Source organism: Podarcis cretensis (assembly GCF_951804945.1).
Source record: "Podarcis cretensis genome assembly, chromosome: 5".
Lineage (NCBI taxonomy): Eukaryota > Metazoa > Chordata > Lepidosauria > Squamata > Lacertidae > Podarcis > Podarcis cretensis.
Genome location: NC_137174.1, coordinates 97543145 through 97562807, shown reverse-complemented (window position 1 = coordinate 97562807; position 19663 = coordinate 97543145). Strand labels below are relative to the sequence as shown.

Here is a 19663-nt window from a genome sequence, read left to right as displayed (position 1 = left end):
GACACTGGGCGCCACAGATATGGCAGCGATTTGAATGTGTCAGCGAGTTGAGAGATGCCATCTGCAGGGCAGAAGTTTGGGAAAAGGCTGCTCTGTGCCCATGCGAGCTGCCTGGCACCGGACGTAAGGTGGCGGTTCACAGGGGTAGGTTGGCAAGCAGCCGTTCAACCGGTGCAGTTAGGGCCTGTGGAAAGGCAACAAGGAGGGCACAGAAAGGGAAGTGTGATAGCCGTGCTGTGCTGAGACGCAGAGTCATGGGTTCCAGTCACTAGGGACAGTGTGGTGCAGTGGTCAGAGCATCAGGCAGATGACCTGGGAAACCAGGATTCGAATCCCCACTCAGCCATGGGTTACCCCATCAGTCACTCTCTGCCTAACCTCCCTTGCAGGGTTGTTGTGAGGGTACAACTGGGAGAAAGAGGCGACATGTTTGGCACACCTTGAGCTCTTAGAAGGAAAGGGTAGGATATAAGTGTAGTAAATGATAAAACACTCCCTGTCCCCCAAGTGAAAGGGTGAGTGGAGGAAAAGCTACTGCCAGTGTCAAGGTCGGATTTTCATGTTTCTTCCAGAGAACCAGATTTTGCCGGCCGTTGTGGATATCTGGAAAGAAATCTGCACAAAGGACCAATGAAGGCGGAGGCAGAAGCAAAAGGTGGGGACAGAAGTAACATTTCATGCACGGGCCGAGGTGGTCTGGACGCTCCTTCACTGCTCTGAAGACACAGACATTTTCTTTTGTCCTGTTGGGAGCGGTGGGAACAAATGGTTTCTGCAAGTTTGTGTGTATATGTGTGTGTGGTGGGGCGAAGGATGGCTATGGTGGGTAAGCTACTGGCTAGCACCTGTGAGGTAACCAACATTCTGTTGCTTCTCCCAAACCCAAGAGTTTTGCAACTGTTTCTCCAGTAGTGGTGTTTTTTGCAGGTTTAAAGTCAAAGTTGGAGGCAGCTTCCTGTGTTACTAGCTCACTGTGACCACTTTTAAGACTATTACTTCTGTCTTCAGTCTGAGGACAGAAGTAATTTTGGTTCCACAGTAAACCCACTAGAACACCTCTAGGGCCCAAGGAGGGAGGAGAGGACAATTGGATTGGAAATTCAGAAATGATTATTTTTTCCATTCACATTGTTGTTCAAACGGATCAGCTGCTGCTTTTTGCATCCGAAATTTCACATGAAAGTGGAGCTATAACCTGATCAGCATAATGGTGTTCCCCCTTGTAATGCTCTCCATCCTTCCGGGGGGTGTGGAGGGAGCCTGACACTGCCACAACGAATCAGCCATTCAGACCACCGCCACTGTCATGGACTGGTTGGGGGCAGAGGAATGGTGGGAGGAACCATTTGGGAAACCCCAAAGGGAAGAAGGCTCAGAGGCCGGGGCAGTGGTGGTGGGATGATGAGTAGTCAGAGGGAGAAGACTGGGAAGAGAAGGTGTCAGAAACAGAAGAGGTAACAGAGCTGAGTGAGTTAGGAGAGGCTGTGGCAGAGATGAGTCTGGCTGCTGGAGAGTCCCGGGTGTCTCCTCCTGCTGCTGTGACAAGCTCCCTTCCCACCTCCCAGAACCAGAAATGGGCTGAAACAGGCGGAGCAGAGGTTGTCTGCAAGCAGGTGCAGTCTCTGATTGCTTGGGAGAGGAGGGGACTTAGATGGATGTGGAGGTGGGGGCTTTCAGTCTCAGCAGCTGATATTCATGGAGTAAGACCACCAGGAACGAGCTGTTCTGCTCATTAGGCCTGAAACTCAACCAAGTCTGTGGAGCTCGTGTTTTCGTAAGAGAGATTTACTTCCAATGATTACTGACCAGCACACTCCTGTGACAACTGCCCTAAGCTCCTTGCCATCAACGCCCCAAACGCCACCACAGCAGCCTGCTCAGATCCTTCAGGACCATCTTTATTTTTGCTCCTGTTTCTACACGTATCAAAGGCACCGGGGCTGCTGCAGAGTTTTTCCAAGGCCACTTGGCAAAGTGCTAGCTTGGTACTGCTCTGGTCTCGCTCGGGTCCCCCTCTGCGTGAGCTCACAGAGCCTTCCAAAGGACCAGTGTTGACAGGACATCCCTGCAGGACGTAACAGTCTCCTCTTGGCCTGGACGGCTTTGCTGGGCCCCAGAAGCGGGTCTCGTGGTTCCCGCGCCCTGGAGTCCTCCAAGTGGGCCCAGTCTTTGGTGAAAGAGGAAGCTGAGGCTGTCCGCGGCCAGTCCAGCAGGGCCCAGAGAGCAGCCCCAGTATAACCTGCTGCCCACCCTCACTTCTTGACACACCACACCGCTCTGGTGCCCTGCCACTCCCCAACCCTTGACCATCACGGGGCATCAGCAAGCCAGCCAGCCACGGCTCGGGCCGACCTCGCGCAGCACCCAACCTAGAGCTCAGTGCTGGTGACAGCGCTGACCCCGTGCACTAGCAGCGTAGGGCCCAGCCCTCGAGTGAGCACCTCCAGCTGCTCCAAGTACCTGCCGTACAGGCTGGTGTCCGCTGGGGGGCGGGGCAAGTAGAGGAAGCGGACGGTGGGGGCGGAGCTCTGCTGGAGGATGAGCTGGTTGACGGCGCTCAGGTACTCGTCCGTCACTTGTGCCACGTTTCCGGGGATGCCGAAGGCGTCGGTGTCGCTGGCCATCTCCTGCTGGCGGTGCCAGTGGAGGGCCACTGTGCTGTCCCACAGCACCGTGTGAATGTCTGCCTGGATGCGCAGGTCCTTCAGGAGCTGGCGCAGCTTGTCCTCCTGGCCCCGGGGGCGGGCGCCGCTCTCCATGCAGAGGAAGAGGCGCAGGCGGGCGCGGCGCCAAGCACGGGCCATGGCCAGGACGCAGGCCATCTGCAGCAGGAAGAGGCTGCAGGTGTTCACGTAGTGAGCGCTGTCGGGGCGCAGCAGGTTGATGGGCCAGACGTCGATGAGGGGCTGGGCCCGCCACCCCAGCTCCTGCGGCGGCTTAAGCTCCTCGAAGGAGCGCGCCAGCAGCACGTTGCGCTGCATCTTCAGGGCGTCTGCGATGATGGCCACGTACTCCCGGGGAGAGAGGCACTTCTGCGTCCCCGACGTCCACGGCGGAGGGAAGTTCTGCCAGGCCACCTCTTCCCCGCTGCTGAAGGCCGGGTGCTGGGAGAGGTGGTCCTCCGAGGTCGTGTTGTCGTAGAAGCCCAGAGCGATGGTGTTGGGCCTCATGCCTCCTGGGAGAGGGAGAGAGAGGCAAGGGAATATTAGTTGGGTTTCCCAAACTCGGCTCGCCAGCTGTTCTTGAATTAAAACTCCCACAGCCCCTAGCTAGCAGGACCAGTGGTCAAGGATGATGGGAACTGTGGTCCAAAACCAGCCGGAGACCCAAGTTTGGGAATCTCTGCTTTGCAGCATCTACGTTGTTCTGTTTCTTTCGTAATGCTATTGTGTCTGTCATGAGCTGCTTTGAACGAAACTTCTGTTGCTGGAAAGCGGAATGAAAGTAGAATCACAGAGTCTTAGAATTGTAGAGTTGGAAGGGACCCTGAGGGTCATCTAGTCCAACCCCCTGCTGCAACGGAGGAATATTTCACCCAAGCTGGGACTCAAAATCCACAGTCAAGAGTCCCATGCTCTACCGGCTGAGCCCAATCAAATCAAGGAGTTGGGGCTGAGCTGCAGCAACAAACAAGGTCAAGATTGGGGGTAGGTGGTTGGCGGTAAAAGTTGCCCTCACAACCCCTACCTCCCCAAAACAAAGGAATGAAAATGGATTGGTGGCCAGTTCCGTCCTACAATTATATTTGACGCAGCCACAAAAATGAAGAAATATTGCTGTATTTCATTGGTCAGCCTTGTGGGGTTTAGGAACAGAGGCAGCTTAGGCGTTTGGTTCAACTAAATCCATATTGCGTGGCGGGGAACCTTTTGCACTCTGTGGTCCAGATCTGGATTGGTTTCGTGGACCAAATTTGCAAGAGGGGTGGCTCGCCTGTCCATCAGCTGAGGTCACCATGGCAGCCAGGTGATTTCTCCAGGCGCTTTGAAGACCTGAAGTTGGGACGTCAAAGCACCTTCCAGGCAGCAAAGTACACCTTCCCCACCATCAGAAAACATGCCTGGGTCTCATGTGTACCATTTATTAAATTTGTATGCCGCCCTTCATCCTTAGATCTTACGGCGGTTTGTAGCATAAAAATACAAGATAAAAACACAAAATTCATAACAAAAAACAAAACAGTAACCCCCTTCCGAAAATGTATTTATTTGCAGCATTTATTCCAACACAGCCTGCCACAAAAATCAGTTCTGAGACGGCCTGCACCTAATTCCTCCTCAGCTGCCCAGTTCTCTGGCCCAAACAAAAAGGGATACTCACCCAAGCCAGAGATGAAGAGCAGCTGCTGGGTGCCATGTCTGATGGAGTCCGAAAGGGTCAGGTTGACGAAGGCCTTGATGTTCAGCCTGTCCACAAGCTGTAGCCACGAGTCAGACTGGTGCGGCAAGGGGTCAGAAGGCAGGGAGTCTAAGAGAGAAAGGAGAGGGTCAGCCGGCCGGCGTTGCGTTGGACCTCCAGAGCAAAGCCCACAGTGGGAGGAGACCCTTGGATAAGCAGGGACACATTCACACATATGGAGGGGACCTGCTTGTAGAGGGACCTCCCTATAAGTCTATCAACAGGGGCAAACAACTTTAAGAGACAGCTGCAGAAGGCATCAGAATTCAATCTGTTGTTGGACTCTCTCAACCAAATCAGCCCCAGCCAGAATGGCAGTGGTCAGGGATAACGACACCGGAGAGTCCAGCACAGCAGTTCTCAACCTGTGGGCCCCCAGATGTTGTTGGACTACAACTCCCATCATCCCTGAGCTCTGGCCTTGCTAGCTAGGGGGGATGGGAGTTGTAGTTCAACAACATCTGGGGACCCACAGGTTGAGAAAGGCTGGTCCAGCATCTTCTGGGTCGCCAGTTACCCTATCCTAACACACACACATATCCATGGCTATAGTTTCTCCAACACTTTACTGGTACCCATTCCCCATCACTCACAGAGTTCCCAATTTCATAGAATCATCTTGCGAACTGACTTGAGATCTTTTGATGAAGGGCGGTATATTATTATTATTATTATTATTATTATTATGCAAAAGAGCACAAGGATCATATAGTCCAACCCCCTGCCATGCGCGAATCATTCGCCCTACATTGGGGCTTGAACCCAGAACCTTGAGATGAAGAGTCTCAAGCTCTACAGACTGAGCCATCCCAGGAACACCAGGGGTGCCAACTTGAATAAAATATTGCGGGGGCCCAGGTAAGCCCCGCCCCGCATAATCAATCCCATGATGCAATGCATACACACTATTTGAATGGGAATGCCCATCAACTTTGTGGGGGCCCGGCCCCCTCAAATATTTTATTGTGGGGGTTGAAGCCCCCATGGCCCCTAGAAGTTGGCTCCTATGATTCATGGGCAGTACTGTTTCTGACACACACTACCACTCGTGTTTGCCAGACGGCAACATTCGCACAACCTGACTGCTGACCGATAACACGTTGGTATCGTGCTGCCTTCTTCCTTCCCTGCTATGCCCCTTCTCGCCAACAAAGCACAGCCCTATCTGCCCCTAGGCCTCATGTGCTGACACTTCCCAAAGCGCATGAGCGATTGGGATGTCCAGGAACACTCCATAACACCTCAGCTACAAAGGTCCCAAAAGCTGCAGTTCGCATTCTTGGCTTCTTTTACTGCGTGCCTCTGATTTGGGGGAATGAAGTGACAATGCCACTGTACTTTAAGTGTAAACCTACATATTCCGCACTTTAAGATGAGATATCATTCGCGACTCTGCAATCCACTATTTATATGCTCTAAAAGATAATGGAAAGCTCTCTCTGCATGGCTCTCTTTAAAATTCACCGTTTCAGAGAATTCTGTGTCACGTGTGTGTTGTGACGATGGACTTGCGCCTCGCCAAACCCAAGAACGGTTCGTTTCTCCCTCTGCCACAAAGTTCCCCAATGTGGAAGTAGCAGCTTCTGACAGTGCTTGGAGCTCACAAGCGCATTCACACTTGGCACCAAGTTCACCTCTTATCCACCCAAAGACCCAGGAATCCTTTCTCATTGATCCACCCCAACTAAGCTGCCGTACTTTATCTCTTAGATTTGCCCTATAATTCTGGTCTGATCTCTCTCTCTCTCTCTCTCTCTCTCTCTCTCTCTCTCTCTCTCTCTCTTTCTAGGTGTGGTTGAAAAATGAAATTAACCACCTTCCTCTTTCTACTTTCCCCTCTTTTCAGGGAGGGGGGAAAAATCCATTAGTCACCATGGAAACCAGAACAGCTCTGGGAGGGGCCCCGTTTGCGGCCTTCACAAAAGCAGCTGAGAAATCAATTTGCCGTACAAAGGACAGCAGGCAGGTAGAAGCGGGAGCCTGGGCAAGCGGCACACAGACCCAGTGCGCTTGTGAATGCTTTTGGCTGGAGCATCCGTGCAGCGTGAGGAGCGCTGCGCTGGTGAACATGTGTTCACCGGAAGGGGCACATGCTCACGACTGAGAGTAAACAAAAAGGCCGAGCTGAGACATCAACTCTTGCAGCAAACTTGCACTCTGGGAGACTCAAACTTCTCAACCAGAGGCTGCTCACCTGGTGGGGCAGAACTTCTGCTCCAGCTTAGCTGGAAGGGGACAGGTGAGCTGGCAAGGACATTGGAGCGGTGCAAATCGGTGCAAACTGATAGAGCCGAAACTGGCACTCCTGCTTATGTTTTTGTAGGGCGCTGGCCTCCCTGCCTCCTCACCCCACCCAGGAAATGACAGCCATGCACTTGGCAAGAAAATCTGCTGAGCCATCCATTGAACGGCCTCGGTCCAGTAGACCTGAAGGAGCGTCTCCACCCCCATCGTTCTGCCCGGACACTGAGGTCCAGCTCCGAGGGCCTTCTGGCGGTTCCCTCACTGCGAGAAGTGAGGTTACAGGGAACCAGGCAGAGGGCCTTCTCGGGGGTGGCACCCGCCCTGTGGAACACCCTCTCACCAGATGTCAAAGAGAACAACAACTACCAGACTTTTAGAAGACATCTGAAGGCAGCCGTGTTTAAAGAATCTTTTAATGTTTGATGCATTACTGTATTTTAATACTCTGTTGAAAGCTGCCCAGAGTGGCTGGGGAAACTCAGCCAGATGGGCAGGGTATAAATAATAAATTATTATTATAATTATTATTATTATTGGCTTAAGAACATAGGAAGAGCCTGCTGGATCAGGCCAATGGCCCTTCTAGTCCAGCATCCTGTTCTGACAGTGGCCAACCTGAAGCCCCAATAGGGAATCTCCAAGCAGGATCCAAACACAAGACCCCTCTCTTTTCCTGTGGTATTCAGATTCCTTGGCACCTCTGACCGTGGAGGCAGAGCATGGTCATCCTGGCTAGGAGCCATCCATAGCCCTCTCCTCCTCCCTGAATTTGACCAATCCTCTTTTAAAGCCATCTAGGCCAGGGGCCATCATTGCTGCTTGTGGGAAGGAGTTCCATAGTTCAACTATGTGCAGCGTGAATAAGTATTTCGTCTGTCCTGATTCTTCCAACATTCAGCTTCAGTCGACATCCGCAAGTTTTATCCATCCACTTTATCCAGGCCACACATGATTTCACAAACCTCTACCCTGTGGATTCTCCCTCGCCTCCAAGCTAGGTGGGTGGGTGGTACAACTCAGTCCAAGGCAGCTTCCTATGGGCCTTCTCCCTGGGGCACATGGTTGCATCTCTCCAGAGGACTTGGGGGGTCAACCGGCTGGCCTCCCGCTGCCCCCTTACCCAAGTCATCCAGCTCCACGTGGCCAAGCACATACAAGCCGCTCTTTTTGAGGTCGTTGATGAAGCTGATGAGCTGCAGGGACGTCCGCGGGTTCCGTACCATCAGCAGCACCTGTGGCCGCCAGAACTTGACGTGCTCCTTGCGGATGTCCAACATCAGCAGATACTTGCGGACCTGGGGGGGGGGGGGGAATTTAACATTTGTAAAAAAAAGCCTGAAGCATTTTTGTTTGGGATTGTAGGAAAAGAGCTGCCAAGGAAACTGAAAAACATCTTCATGTACGCAACAACGGCGGCAAGAGTCTTAACAGCACAAGGATGGAAGAACGAGGAAACCCCGACTAAAGAACTGTGGCAAGAGAAACTGGTGGACTATGCGGAATTGGCAAAATTGACACACAAACTACGTGATAAGGACAACTGTGACTTTAAAGAAGAATGGGAACATTTTGCAAAGTACTTAAAGAAACAACAAAATGAACTGGACTTCTTGGCAGGTTTTGAATAAACATTCACAAACTTTTTATTAGTAATATATAGATAGATCAGTTAAGGATCTTTACAATTTTATAATATGCAGAGAATAACATGTGCTGAGGTGAGGGCAACCAATGGGTCTCAAATCCTTGGGGAGTTAGGGGCTTCTCCTGCATGTGAAGACAGGCTCTGGCAGATTAAACGGACGAGACCAAAAGAGGGTCCAACGGTCAAGAAGGCAGTTTTTTCACATGCTGTAGAGCAGGCTTCCTCAACCCCGGCCCCCCAGATGCTTTTGGCCTACAACTCCCATGATTCCTAGCTAGAAGGACCAGTGGTCAGGGATGGTGGGAATTGTAGTCTCAAAACATCTGGAGGGCCGAGGTTGAGGAAGCCTGCTGTAGAGGGAGGTGAGGAGTAGATGGGGCTCGTAGCCCATCTAGGACAGGCATAGGCAAACTCGGCCCTCCAGCTGTTTTGGGACTACAACTCCCATCATCCCTAGCTAACAGGACCAGTGGTCAGGGATGATGGGAGTTGTAGTCCCAAAACATCTGGAGGGCCGAGTTTGCCCATGCCTGATCTAGGAGAAGGAAAACTTTGATCCTGAACCTCAGCTGCCTTGCGGGACCTCTTCAGGAGAAGAAAAGGCTAAGGAGTAAACCCTACACAAATCCGGAATGGAGTCCACAAATCCGGAATGGAGTCCACAAATCCGGAATGGAGTCCACAAGACAGCAGGATGGTGCCTTGGACGTCTCCTTCTGGCAACTCCTGCAGCCAAGCTGGTGCCCAATGTCTTACTCTGCTTTCCTTTGGACTCCATTAGTGAGGCCAAGAGTCTTGTCATCTGGGCTGCCCAGGATCTCCAGACACACTGCCCAGGCTAGCGCCCTGTGGAGGTCACGTTGGTGCTGCTAATGCAGCAATTTGACTTCGTCCCAAGAGGCTATATCTTTGGACACAGGCCCTACCTACAGTGAACTACAGTGGTACCTCGGGTTACAGACGCTTCAGGTTACAGATTCCCTAACCCAGAAATAGTACCTCAGGTTAAGAACTTTGCTTCTGGATGAGCACAGAAATCGTGTGGCTGTGACAGCAGGAGGCCCCATTAGCTAAAGTGGTGTCTCAGGTTAAGAACAGTTTTAGGTTAAGAACGGACCTCCAGAATGAATTAAGTTCTTAACCTGAGGTACCTCTGTACCGCCTTTCTATATTACTCTGCACAATGCCATTTTCAAGCTGAAGAAACAACAAAAAAGGCAGCAACTATCACACACGTAATAATCTGATCCAGTACAAAAAAAGTCACAATAACCTTAAAATAAGCAACTTATATCAAATGAAGCAATATTCAACAATCCATTAGAATATAACAGTAAACGGTAAAATTAAATATCGGCAAATAATAGTTAAACAGTTGACACTTAAGAATTGCAGTGAAGAATTACTAAACAATGATGAATAATAATAACGGGAAGTCCCAACGCATAAAATACCACACTTATGTCTAATCCATCCAAGTTGATGGCCCTCACTGGCTCCTGTGCGAGGAAATTCCACAGTTCAACTATACGCTGTAGAAGTTTACTGCTGAAATGCAGGTCATCGGCACTCTTCAGATACGTGCATTTTAAAAAGGGGAAACTTGTTCTCTGAGCACCCAGAGAGCAAGACTGTGTCAGTATTTTCTTCCCTCCCATTGTTTTACTTTCTGCCTGTGAAAAAGGAGGGGGCGGAAACTACTCTTCCAGACTTCTGTCCCTAGTACTGTGCGGATTTTCTTTGATCTGTCTGGAGACAAGATGGCAGTATGAGAGAGCTGACTCTCCCAGTGTGGTGAGCCAGTGTGGTGGTGTGGTTAGAGCGGTGGACTCGTAATCTGGTGAACTGGTTTCGATTCCCCGCTCCTCCACATGCAGCTGCTGGGTGACCTTGGGCCAATCACACTTCTTTGAAATCTCTCAGCCCCACTCACCTCACAGAGTGTTTGTTGGGGGGGAGGAAGGGAAAGGAGATTGTTAGCTACTTTGAGACTCCTTAGGGTAGTGATAAAGCGGGGTATCAAATCCAAACTCCTCCTCCACTCCCGTACATGTTCGTTACGTTCTTTTATTTGCTTAATCAGTAGAAATAAATTAGGTATGCAACGAAACCTCCGCAGCTTTGCTTCTGTTACTCTGCTGCTTGGAGGGGCTCACAATAGCAAATTGCACCAGGACCTATTCCTTGGGAATGCTGTGCTGCTGTTCCTGGGATCAGAAGGTCAGAGAAGGTGTTCCTGACACCCAGCCCATGCAGGCACTGAAGACATGGGCTGTACATGGGTGTACTGGCTCTTAATAAAATAAGAAGAGGGTTCTGGATCAGGCCAGCGACCCATCTAGTCCAGCACCCTTTTCTATCAGTGACCCCCAAGATCCAACTGTGGGAAGCCCCCCAGGCAGGACCTGATTGCAGCCCTGCGCTCCCTGCTTGGGATTCTCAGCAACCGCCATTCAGAAACCCACTGCCTCCAACTCTGGAGGCAGGACATAGCCATCATGCCTGGTAGACCCTGATAGCCTGAACATCCTCTATGCATCTCTCTAATCTTCTTTTAAAGCCATCCAAGTCAAGTAGCCATCACTGCCTCCGCTGGGAGCAAGTTCCATAGATCTAACTGCGCTCTGTGCAATGACATACTTTCGTTTGTCCTTCCTGAATCTTCCCACGTTGGACGAGTTAGCTGTCGCTTTGTTAACAGTGTCTTACAGACTGCAGTTGCTTTACTGATAATTTGTTAATCTACATGATTTTTTGCTGCGTTTGTAATGTTCTACTATGGTCTCCCTTGGGAGGTGGTGGACTCTCCTTCCTTGCAGGTGTGTGTGTGTGTATTTCTTAGTTTTAACATATCATTTTCAACAATTATAAAACATACTTTTATATCTTATACAATTCTTTTGACTTCCATCAATCACATCTGAAAATTTTCCAATCTTTTCCACTTAATTTACATTTCTTAATTTCACTATTACATTTAAGTATCATAACTAATGTCTCTCTTCTATATCTTCTTTGCAATATTTCATATATGCCTAGCGTAATTTGTTGATTACAGTTGCTCTTCAAATAGTTCGTATATTTCTGCGATTCTTCTGTGAATCTCTGGTCCCGCAGGTTTCGAATCTTTCCTGTCATCTTGACCAATTCTGCGTAGTCCATTAATTTTGTCTGCCATTCTTCTTTCATTGGTATTTCTTTCTTCCATTTCTGGGCCAACAATACTCTTGCCACTGTTGTTGCATAAAAAAAACAGTTTAATGTCCTGTCTATTAATGTCCTCCTTCCTTGCAGGTTTCTAAGCCGAGGTTGGATGACCATTTGTCATGGATGTTTTTCGCTGAGATTTCTGCATTGCAGAGGGTGGGACTAGATGACCCTGGCGGGGGGGAGGGCTGCCTTCCAGCTCTCTGATTCCACAGTTCTATGTTCCAGCATGTTATTCATTGTTTGTAATCCCCTTTGGGATACATTTGAATGAAAAGCAGCATTATTATTAGTGATTCTCATTTGATCAGAATTAATGCTCGGGAAGTAGGTGATCGGGACGCGGGTGGCGCTGTGGGTTAAACCACAGAGCCTAGGGCTTGCCGATCAGAAGGTTGGTGGTTCGAATCCCCTGATGGGGTGAGTTCCCGTTGCTCGGTCCCTGCTCCTGCCAACCTAGCAGTTCAAAAGCACATCAGAGTGCAAGTAGATAAATAGGTACCACTCCGGCGGGAAAGTAAACAGCGTTTCCGTGTGCTGCTCTGGTTTCACCAGAAGCGGCTTAGTTATGCTGGCCACATGACCCGGAAAAACTGTCTGCGGACAAACGCCAGTAAAGCGAGATGAGCGCCACAAACCCCAGAGTCGTTCGTGACTGGACTTAACTGTCAGGGTTCCTTTACCTTTACCTTTAAGTAGGTGATCAGGAAGCATCCACTGATAGTGCTCGCTTCGGCAGCACATATACTAAAATTGGAACGATACAGAGAAGATGAGCAGGAAGCATCCATTGATTGCTACAGGCCTCAGCCCCCAACCCTTCGCCCTTTTCCACGAAACTAACATCCCGGATGCCCGGATGGCACCAGAGCTCGCTAAGGCTTCTCGCAGGGCCTCCCCACTCATCCCACCAGCCTCGGAGCCAAGACGCCTCAGTTGACTGGGAGCAGAGGGAGCCCCGAGCGCCGCCCGCTTGTCAAGGCGGAACCGCCGGCATATGGCGCTGTCAGCGTCTGCCACCCCCCCCATTATCCCCTCAGCGTAGCGTGGGCAGTGGGGCACTGAGGCAGAACCCTCCTCCTGCCAATCTGGGGCGCTGACAGGCAGGTGCCGCGTTCCCCTCACGCTCCCCATCTGGCTCTCCTGCTTCAAGCCTGGCTGGTTGTGGCAGGACTGCGCACCTCCTTCCCCAGAGGCGGGAAGAGGTGGCGTCAGCCGGAGACGGACGTTGCTCCTCTCGGAGGGCAAGCTTTGGTCTCAAAATGAATTTCTTAAAAAGCAAGTCCTGTGGCGCCTCAGGCAAAGCACTTGTTTTCAAGGAAATGTGGGAGAGTTTTGAGGGGAACCTCGCAAGGTTGCGTTTCCAGACGTATGCGCCTCATGTTCAGTAAAATCCTGTGTGGTGTTTGCCGGATATTCGCTCACAAGGGTGACTCAAATAAGACTAACTGGATTTCGCACATCACTTTGATATGACGGATACGGGCGACCGTTTCGTCACACTTTCAGGCACACATTTTACCACACAATCGCACCCGACCTGTGGCGAAATCCTCCGTAATATTGACAGGATGTTACCCATGAGGATAATCTCTAAGTTGTTTGGCCTCCTGCCACCCCATCACCTCGTGTCAGATTGTAGAACGTATTCTCCTCAGCTCAGAGACCTGTCCTTTTCTATATTATGCACAAAGCACTGTGCACATCGATGGCACTCTGCTATTATTCTTCCTCTCTACATCAGCCAGTGAGGAGCACCAAATCCACATGGGTCCAAGGAAGCTGCGGCTAAACTGCCTCCGCGCTTAGCTGTAGAAACATGGGGCTTTGAATAGGGGGCTCCTTCTACCGCCACCTCAGATGCTTTGGCATCTGTGTGCCTTTTAAAACACACACAAACCACAAATTTTCATTAGTTTTTATACAAATACAAAAATCACTAAAAACTTATCCAGCAGTACAGCTAATGGTATTTGTTTCATCCGTTGTCTCTAGACATAGACTTACACATTCAACATTCAAACACGTTGCTTAACATAACCTCTCCACTGAGAATATCGAGCATTTGGTATAAGATCTTGATATTGGTCATTAACATATTTAAAGAAGGGGGTCTGTGTTTCTATTCGTTACGCCTTTAATTGCCCTCCTGTGTCTGGTGAGACAGCCAGACATTGCCTTATCCCAGATATTTTCCCATACGTTCAGGGGTGCATCAGTCTGGTTCTTCCATTGCTGAGCTAATCATGCTGTGGTCAGTGAGAAACCTACTACAGTGAACTGAATTCGTTCTGGAGGTCTGTTCTTAACCTGTTCTTAACGTTATGTCTGATGGGATGTCTGCCCCAGCCCTGGTCTTCGAACTGTCAATGATAAAAGCGTCTTCTTGGCCGAGAAAAAACAGCCCTCGCTTTCTCTTCCTTCATCATCTGCTCCAGCCGCTAGCTTCCTTCCTTGCTGTGTGTGTGTGTGTGTGTGTGTGTGTGTGTGTGCACGCAACCGAGCAAACATGTCAGTCAGACAAGTCAGAGCTCAGGGCGAGCTAATGCATTTACCTCCTCAGCTGCCGGCATTTGTCTTCACTACCGGGGACAAGTGCATTTGATCAGCGTCCGACGGGGTAACATCACCCTGGTGAGTAAATGTTATTACCCCAGACGCACCGCAGAGGAGGAGATCATTCCTTCCCTCCTGCACCTCCCCCCCCCCACCTTCCGCACACAATCTGTGGTGTTGGCTCCCTGCCAAAGTCTCTGTGTGCCAGCGCCAGGAATGAAAGGTTGAGGAGCTGGGAGAAGAGGGAGTAAGGAGAAGAGGAAGGTGGCGTTTTCGACGCCTGCTTTTATCCACCTGCACGTGGCCCTCCTTTCTCCCATCGATCTGCCAAGACATCTCAAAGCCAGACGGATGTCTGCAGAGGCATTGTTGGCAGCCCCAGCTAACACACCGACGTTTCCCTGCCTGCAAATGTCGCAGGGCTGTGGCCAGATTCCTCTGTCCTCCACACTGGTGTCCCCAAACAGGTGTTAGAAACTCAGGTATATAAGCTAGGAGCCAAACAGCACCTTAAATGTCTATTCACCAGGGGGGCTGGACTAGATGACCCCTGGGTCCCCTTCCAATGCTGCAATTCTACAATTCCATGATCTCAGCAACATTGCTCTTACAACAATTCACTTGTCCCAGTATCCAAGAAGCAGAAACTCATAGTGGAAATGGACAGCAGAGGTTTTTAAATTGGGGAAAGGCTGTGGCACAGTCAAATGTATCTGTACTCAGCCCTGCACTTATTTTCCTTGATGTGATGATGGAGGGCTGTGTGTGACTCAGCTAGCTCGAGGGAGATGTCAGTCGCCAACCTGGTGCCCGCAAATCTCCACACAGTCACGAATGGGCCCGTGCCAGTAGGAAAACGAGCCTGGCACCTGGGGGATTTTGAACACTGCCCCAAACCGCTTGCCAGAGATCGCCCTTGTTTCCTGGTAAGGCCTGCTCAGCATGGATTAGTGGTGTTGGGGGTGCTGCACCCCAGAAGTGGATGCATTTCAGCCAAATATGGGTATCAGGAGGCAGGAGCGCAGCTCCGATGCCTGCAGAAGTTCTTGTTGAGCTGGAGAGCCAGTGTGGTGTAGTGGTTAAGAGCGGTGGACTCGTAATCTGGTGAACCGGGTTCGCTTCCCCGCTCCTACACATGCAGCTGCTGGGTGACCTTGGGCCAGTCACACTTCTCTGAAGTCTCTCAGCCCCACTCACCTCACAGAGTGTTTGTTGTGGGGGAGGAAGGGAAAGGAGAATGTTGGCCGCTTTGAGACGCCTTCGGGTAGTGATAAAGCGGGATATCAAATCCAAACTCTTCTTCTTTTGTTTAGCCCTGGGAGCAGGAAAGGGCGAGCAGAAAACAGGAAACGCAGAGGAGCTGCACGCCCGCTGGAATGAAGTGTCAGGACCTACTTTGCTCCTTGAAAGGGAGGAAGTAACCAGAACACACTCCAGGTCAAGCCAGCGATTCGTGAGAGCGAAGCTACAAGGAAGTTAGCTCAAGTCTCCAGATTTGGCGCTGGCCATGAATTCACCGGCTCTCAACCACAGCTCCACCATCTGCAACACGGGGGACACCACCACTGGCCTACCATACAGGGCTGTTGTACTGAAATAATGTATCTGAAGCTCTTCCAACATACTGCAGCCCCACATAAACGCTTTCTTAGCATCCAAGCAAATACCTCAGATGCAAGCATTTGAGGTGGGTCGGTGGGAAGCTAGAAACAGTGTTTTTAGTAGTAATTAGAGTGTTGGACTAGGACTTGGGAGACCAGGGTTCAAATCCTGACTCAGCCATGAAGCTCCCTGGGCAACCGTGGGCCAATCACTCACTTTCGGCCTAACCTACCTCACAGGTTGTTGTGAGGGCAAAATGAGGAGAACTACGTATGCCCCCTTGAGCTCCTTGAGAGGGAGGGTGGACGCAAACGCAATAAACAGGGTTTCCGAAACTTGGGGCTCTAGCAGTTGTTGGACTACAACTCCCATCATCCCTAGCAAGCAGAACCAGTGATCAGGGATGATGGGAACTGCAGTCCAAAAACAGCTGGAGCCCCAAGTTTGGGAAACCTCACAATAAATAAATGGATCGACTTTGCAAATTGGAAGGTCTGGACCTTCTGTACTAACGTTGTGGGTTTTAGGTGCTCGGAACCTGCTAAAACACAACCAAACCCACTCACCAGGCTTGGCTGAGGGCCTGAGTTTCGTTAAGGCAGGCCATCAAGACAGCAGCTGGGTAATAAGAATATTCCATTACGTGCTAACAGGGTTTTTTCCCTGTTAAGTGTTGGTTTTATGACACAAAAATTAAAAGGCAAGGGCTGGGCAACGGGCCCAACTCGCTGGGTCTGGGAATGAATCCCAGGGAAGGGCAGAGCACAGGGGGGAACGGTGCCAGCTGGAAGGACGAACCGCCTGTCTGAAAGGATACGAGATAAGAGTGTGCAGCTCCCTTGCGGAAGGGGTGGAGGCGAGTTCGAAACATTATTAGGACAACCAGGTAAATTAATCTGTATGGAGCGGGGAGGACCACCTGGCCCTGTGTTTTGCAAACGAGCTACCAGTTGCTGGAAGCTGCAGTGGGTTGGGGTGAGGGCTCTTGGGTCCTGCTTGCTGGGTTCTTTTTGTATTATTATTATTATTATTATTATTATTATTATTATTATTTTGGTGAACCACCCTGTGATCGTCAGATGAAGGGTGGTCTACAAATTTAATAAATAAATAAAATAAATGCCCATAAACCCATAATAAACAAACAAAAAATATCGCTGCCTTCCACATCACTTCTAATATTGAATAGCTTTAGCATACTCAGGAATCAAAAGTTTTTTTGCCTCTTTTGCAGAAAATGTATACTTTTCGAGCGTTCTGCAATTTCCTTGGGTGGCCAAAGAATGAGGCTCGCAGCCCCTGCCTTGAAATCCCTGGAAATGGGTCTTCTTCTTCTTCTTCTTCCTCCTCCTCCTCCCACCCTGCCTGATTTACAAGAGGGCTGAACGCTGCCAGAGGGAGAACTCTTGTCTCTAAACTAGTCAGCGCAGCTCCAGGTGTTTATGTGTGCAAGGAAAAGAGATTGCTCGCCGTGTTTCTGCCTCGCCCGTTCTCCCACAGGAGGAGCAACCGACAAACGAAAGCGCCAGAAAACATTGATTAAAACATTTCGCATCAGAAAGGAGAAAGTCTTGCTTGCTGCCGACCGCGGTAGAGAGCTGGTTTTGGGGGTCCATCCCGTGCTTACCTGGTGGAAGATGAGAGCCTGGCTGATGTAGCCCCAGCTGCTGCTGGGGGAGAGGTAATGGAGGGCCACAAGGAGAACCACCATGAAGGCCACGCTGGCTGAGGCGTAGATGGGGCTGATGAGGAAGACCATGACGAAGCAGCCGGCGATGCCCAGCACACAGGTGTGCCAGGTGAAGTACTGGAAGGTGGGCCTGCGGGAAGGAGCAGAGCAGTCAGCTTGGGAGGGGCAGATCCACTTAGCTTCCTGTGGTGTCGCGGACCGGTTGGACGCAGAGGAATTGTGGGAGGAACCAGCTGGGGAAGCCCCGAGGGAAGAAGGCTAAGAGTCCAGGGATTGGTGGGTGGACAGAGGGAGAAGACTGGGAAGTGGTGGTGTCGGAAGCTGAAGAGGCAACAGGGCTTAGTGAGCTGGGAGAGTCTGTGGCAGACAGAAGTCCAGAATCAGAGGCAGCAGCTGAAGCAGGAGAGGCCAAGAGGCCAAGATGAGTCTGGCTGCTGAAGAGTCCCAGGTATCTCCCCCTCCTGCTGGAACAAGCTTCCCTTCCCCCTGGTATCCCAGAACCAGGAGAGACATGAAAAGCACAGAGGAGAGACTGGCACAGTCTCAGATTGCTTGGGAGAAACCCTGGAGGGGAGTGGGGCTTAGGCAACTATGGGGATGTGGGGACCTTCAGTCTCAGCAACTGCTTTGTGGGGGCAAGACCTACCAGGGATGAGCTTCTGTGCTCATTAGGCCCGACACTCTGCCAAGATCATGTTCTTGCTAATAAAGAGTCAACTGCAGTTTGCATGGTGTGATTTACTGCTGGCTGACTCCTGATAGCTTGGGAACCTGCAGCCCTCTGGATGTTGGAAGTTGGGAGTTAGAATCACAGAATTGTAGAGTCCAACCCCCTACAATGCAGGAATATTCAGCTGTCTTATACGAGGATTGAACCTGCAACCTTGGCAGTATCAGCACGTTGCTCTAACCAACTGAGCTATCCAGGAGTTGGAGTACAGCAATGCCTCAGGGGTCCACAGGATTCTCTCTCCTCCGTTAGGGGGTGTGCCATTCTACAAAGCAGCGTGTGGACCCTGCAGGTTGCCACTCCATCAGTTACTCCACACTAGCCCCTGAGGTCACCCTTGGATGCAACCGGAGCCAGAGTTGCAGGAAATCCATCTTATTTGGGTTGTAACCTGCCCTGTCCCAGAAGGCTCACGGCTGGTTAGCAACATTTAAAGACAATGAATACGTAACACAATTGCTTACACCCCGAGGGATCCATTAGAGAGAGTCCAACGCACTCATCTCCAGCCGCAAAATGCTTAAGTAGGTAGAAGGGCTCTCAGATCACTTTCCCTAGGCTGCTTCATGGATTCCAAGGTTTAAGCATGGCAAATTGTACATGCATGAAATTTCCTGCACAGAGCTGCTTCTGCATGCAATTTGCAGCAGTATCACATGCATGCAGGCAAACACACGGGATGCATGGTATTTTCAACATGAAAATATGGGCAGAAATTCAGATGGCGTGGCTAACTCCAGGATGAGGATGCAGTGACAGGAAACACTACACCTGGTGAATTTCTGCCTGTCACACAACTGTAGCAGGCAACAATAAGGATTGTTTTTGGGGGGGAGGGGAAGAAGTGTGAGAATGCTTTTGAGCAGATGGTTGGAAAAAAACAGCATCTAAGTTTAAACATGAGTTGTAAGCAGGCTGCCCCAGTTATCTGCCAGAAGTATTTGGCTGACCTTATTGGAAGCAGAAAGCTGGGCTAGAGGTCTGATTCAGCCGAGAAGCCATTACAGAGTAAAACACACGCTTTTTTATTATCTAATGACACCTGCAAGGAGAAAACTACTGAAATCAGTTAGTTTCAGGAAAGGAGCCAAGCTGAGATTCCTCACCCTCTGTCAGCTGAAACGCAGACCCCTCATCCCCGGCAAGACAGCAGAAATGCAACAGGCGAAACCTTCCCCCATCACTGCAAGATTCTCCTATTGGATTTCTGCCTATCAAGGGCTTTTTTTTAAAAGGTTCAGTGCCTGTATCAGAAAGGGGGGAGGAAAGTGATATCTCTTGACATACACGGAAGCCAGCATGCCCTGTGGCTGGATGATGGGGTGTGGACAACTATTTATCTGGAAAAAAGGACTCCTTCAGAGTTGGTCTTTGTTAGATGCAGGATTCTTGGGCTGGCAAGATTTGCTAAGCAAAAACTTTTAAAAGCTGACTGTTTCTGCACCTACACACTGAACGTGCCCTGTTTGAAGGGGCTGCAATAAATTTTAAAACCAAATGCCAAGCAACACCCAATTGACTTGAAGTACTGAAACAACAAAAAATACCGCACACATCATTGCAATTTATATTTTAATCACGCAGCTGCTCC

The 19663-nt window shown here is 50.3% G+C and overlaps 1 protein-coding gene across 1 annotated transcript in view; it reads right to left on the bottom strand.

Annotated features, from left to right (window-relative positions):
• Positions 1 to 1872: 1872 nt before the first annotated feature.
• The window catches only part of LOC307216925 (solute carrier family 12 member 9-like), a 95817-nt gene continuing 78026 nt past the window's right edge, over positions 1873 to 19663 (bottom strand). Inside the window, exons 10-13 of the mRNA XM_079977750.1 lie at positions 17280 to 17472; positions 7763 to 7937; positions 4321 to 4467; positions 1873 to 3175 (exon numbers count right to left, since the gene is read on the bottom strand). Of these exons, the coding sequence (XP_079833876.1) occupies positions 2370 to 3175; positions 4321 to 4467; positions 7763 to 7937; positions 17280 to 17472 (1321 nt within the window). The 3' untranslated portion in view covers positions 1873 to 2369. The remainder of the gene's footprint in view (positions 3176 to 4320; positions 4468 to 7762; positions 7938 to 17279; positions 17473 to 19663) is intronic.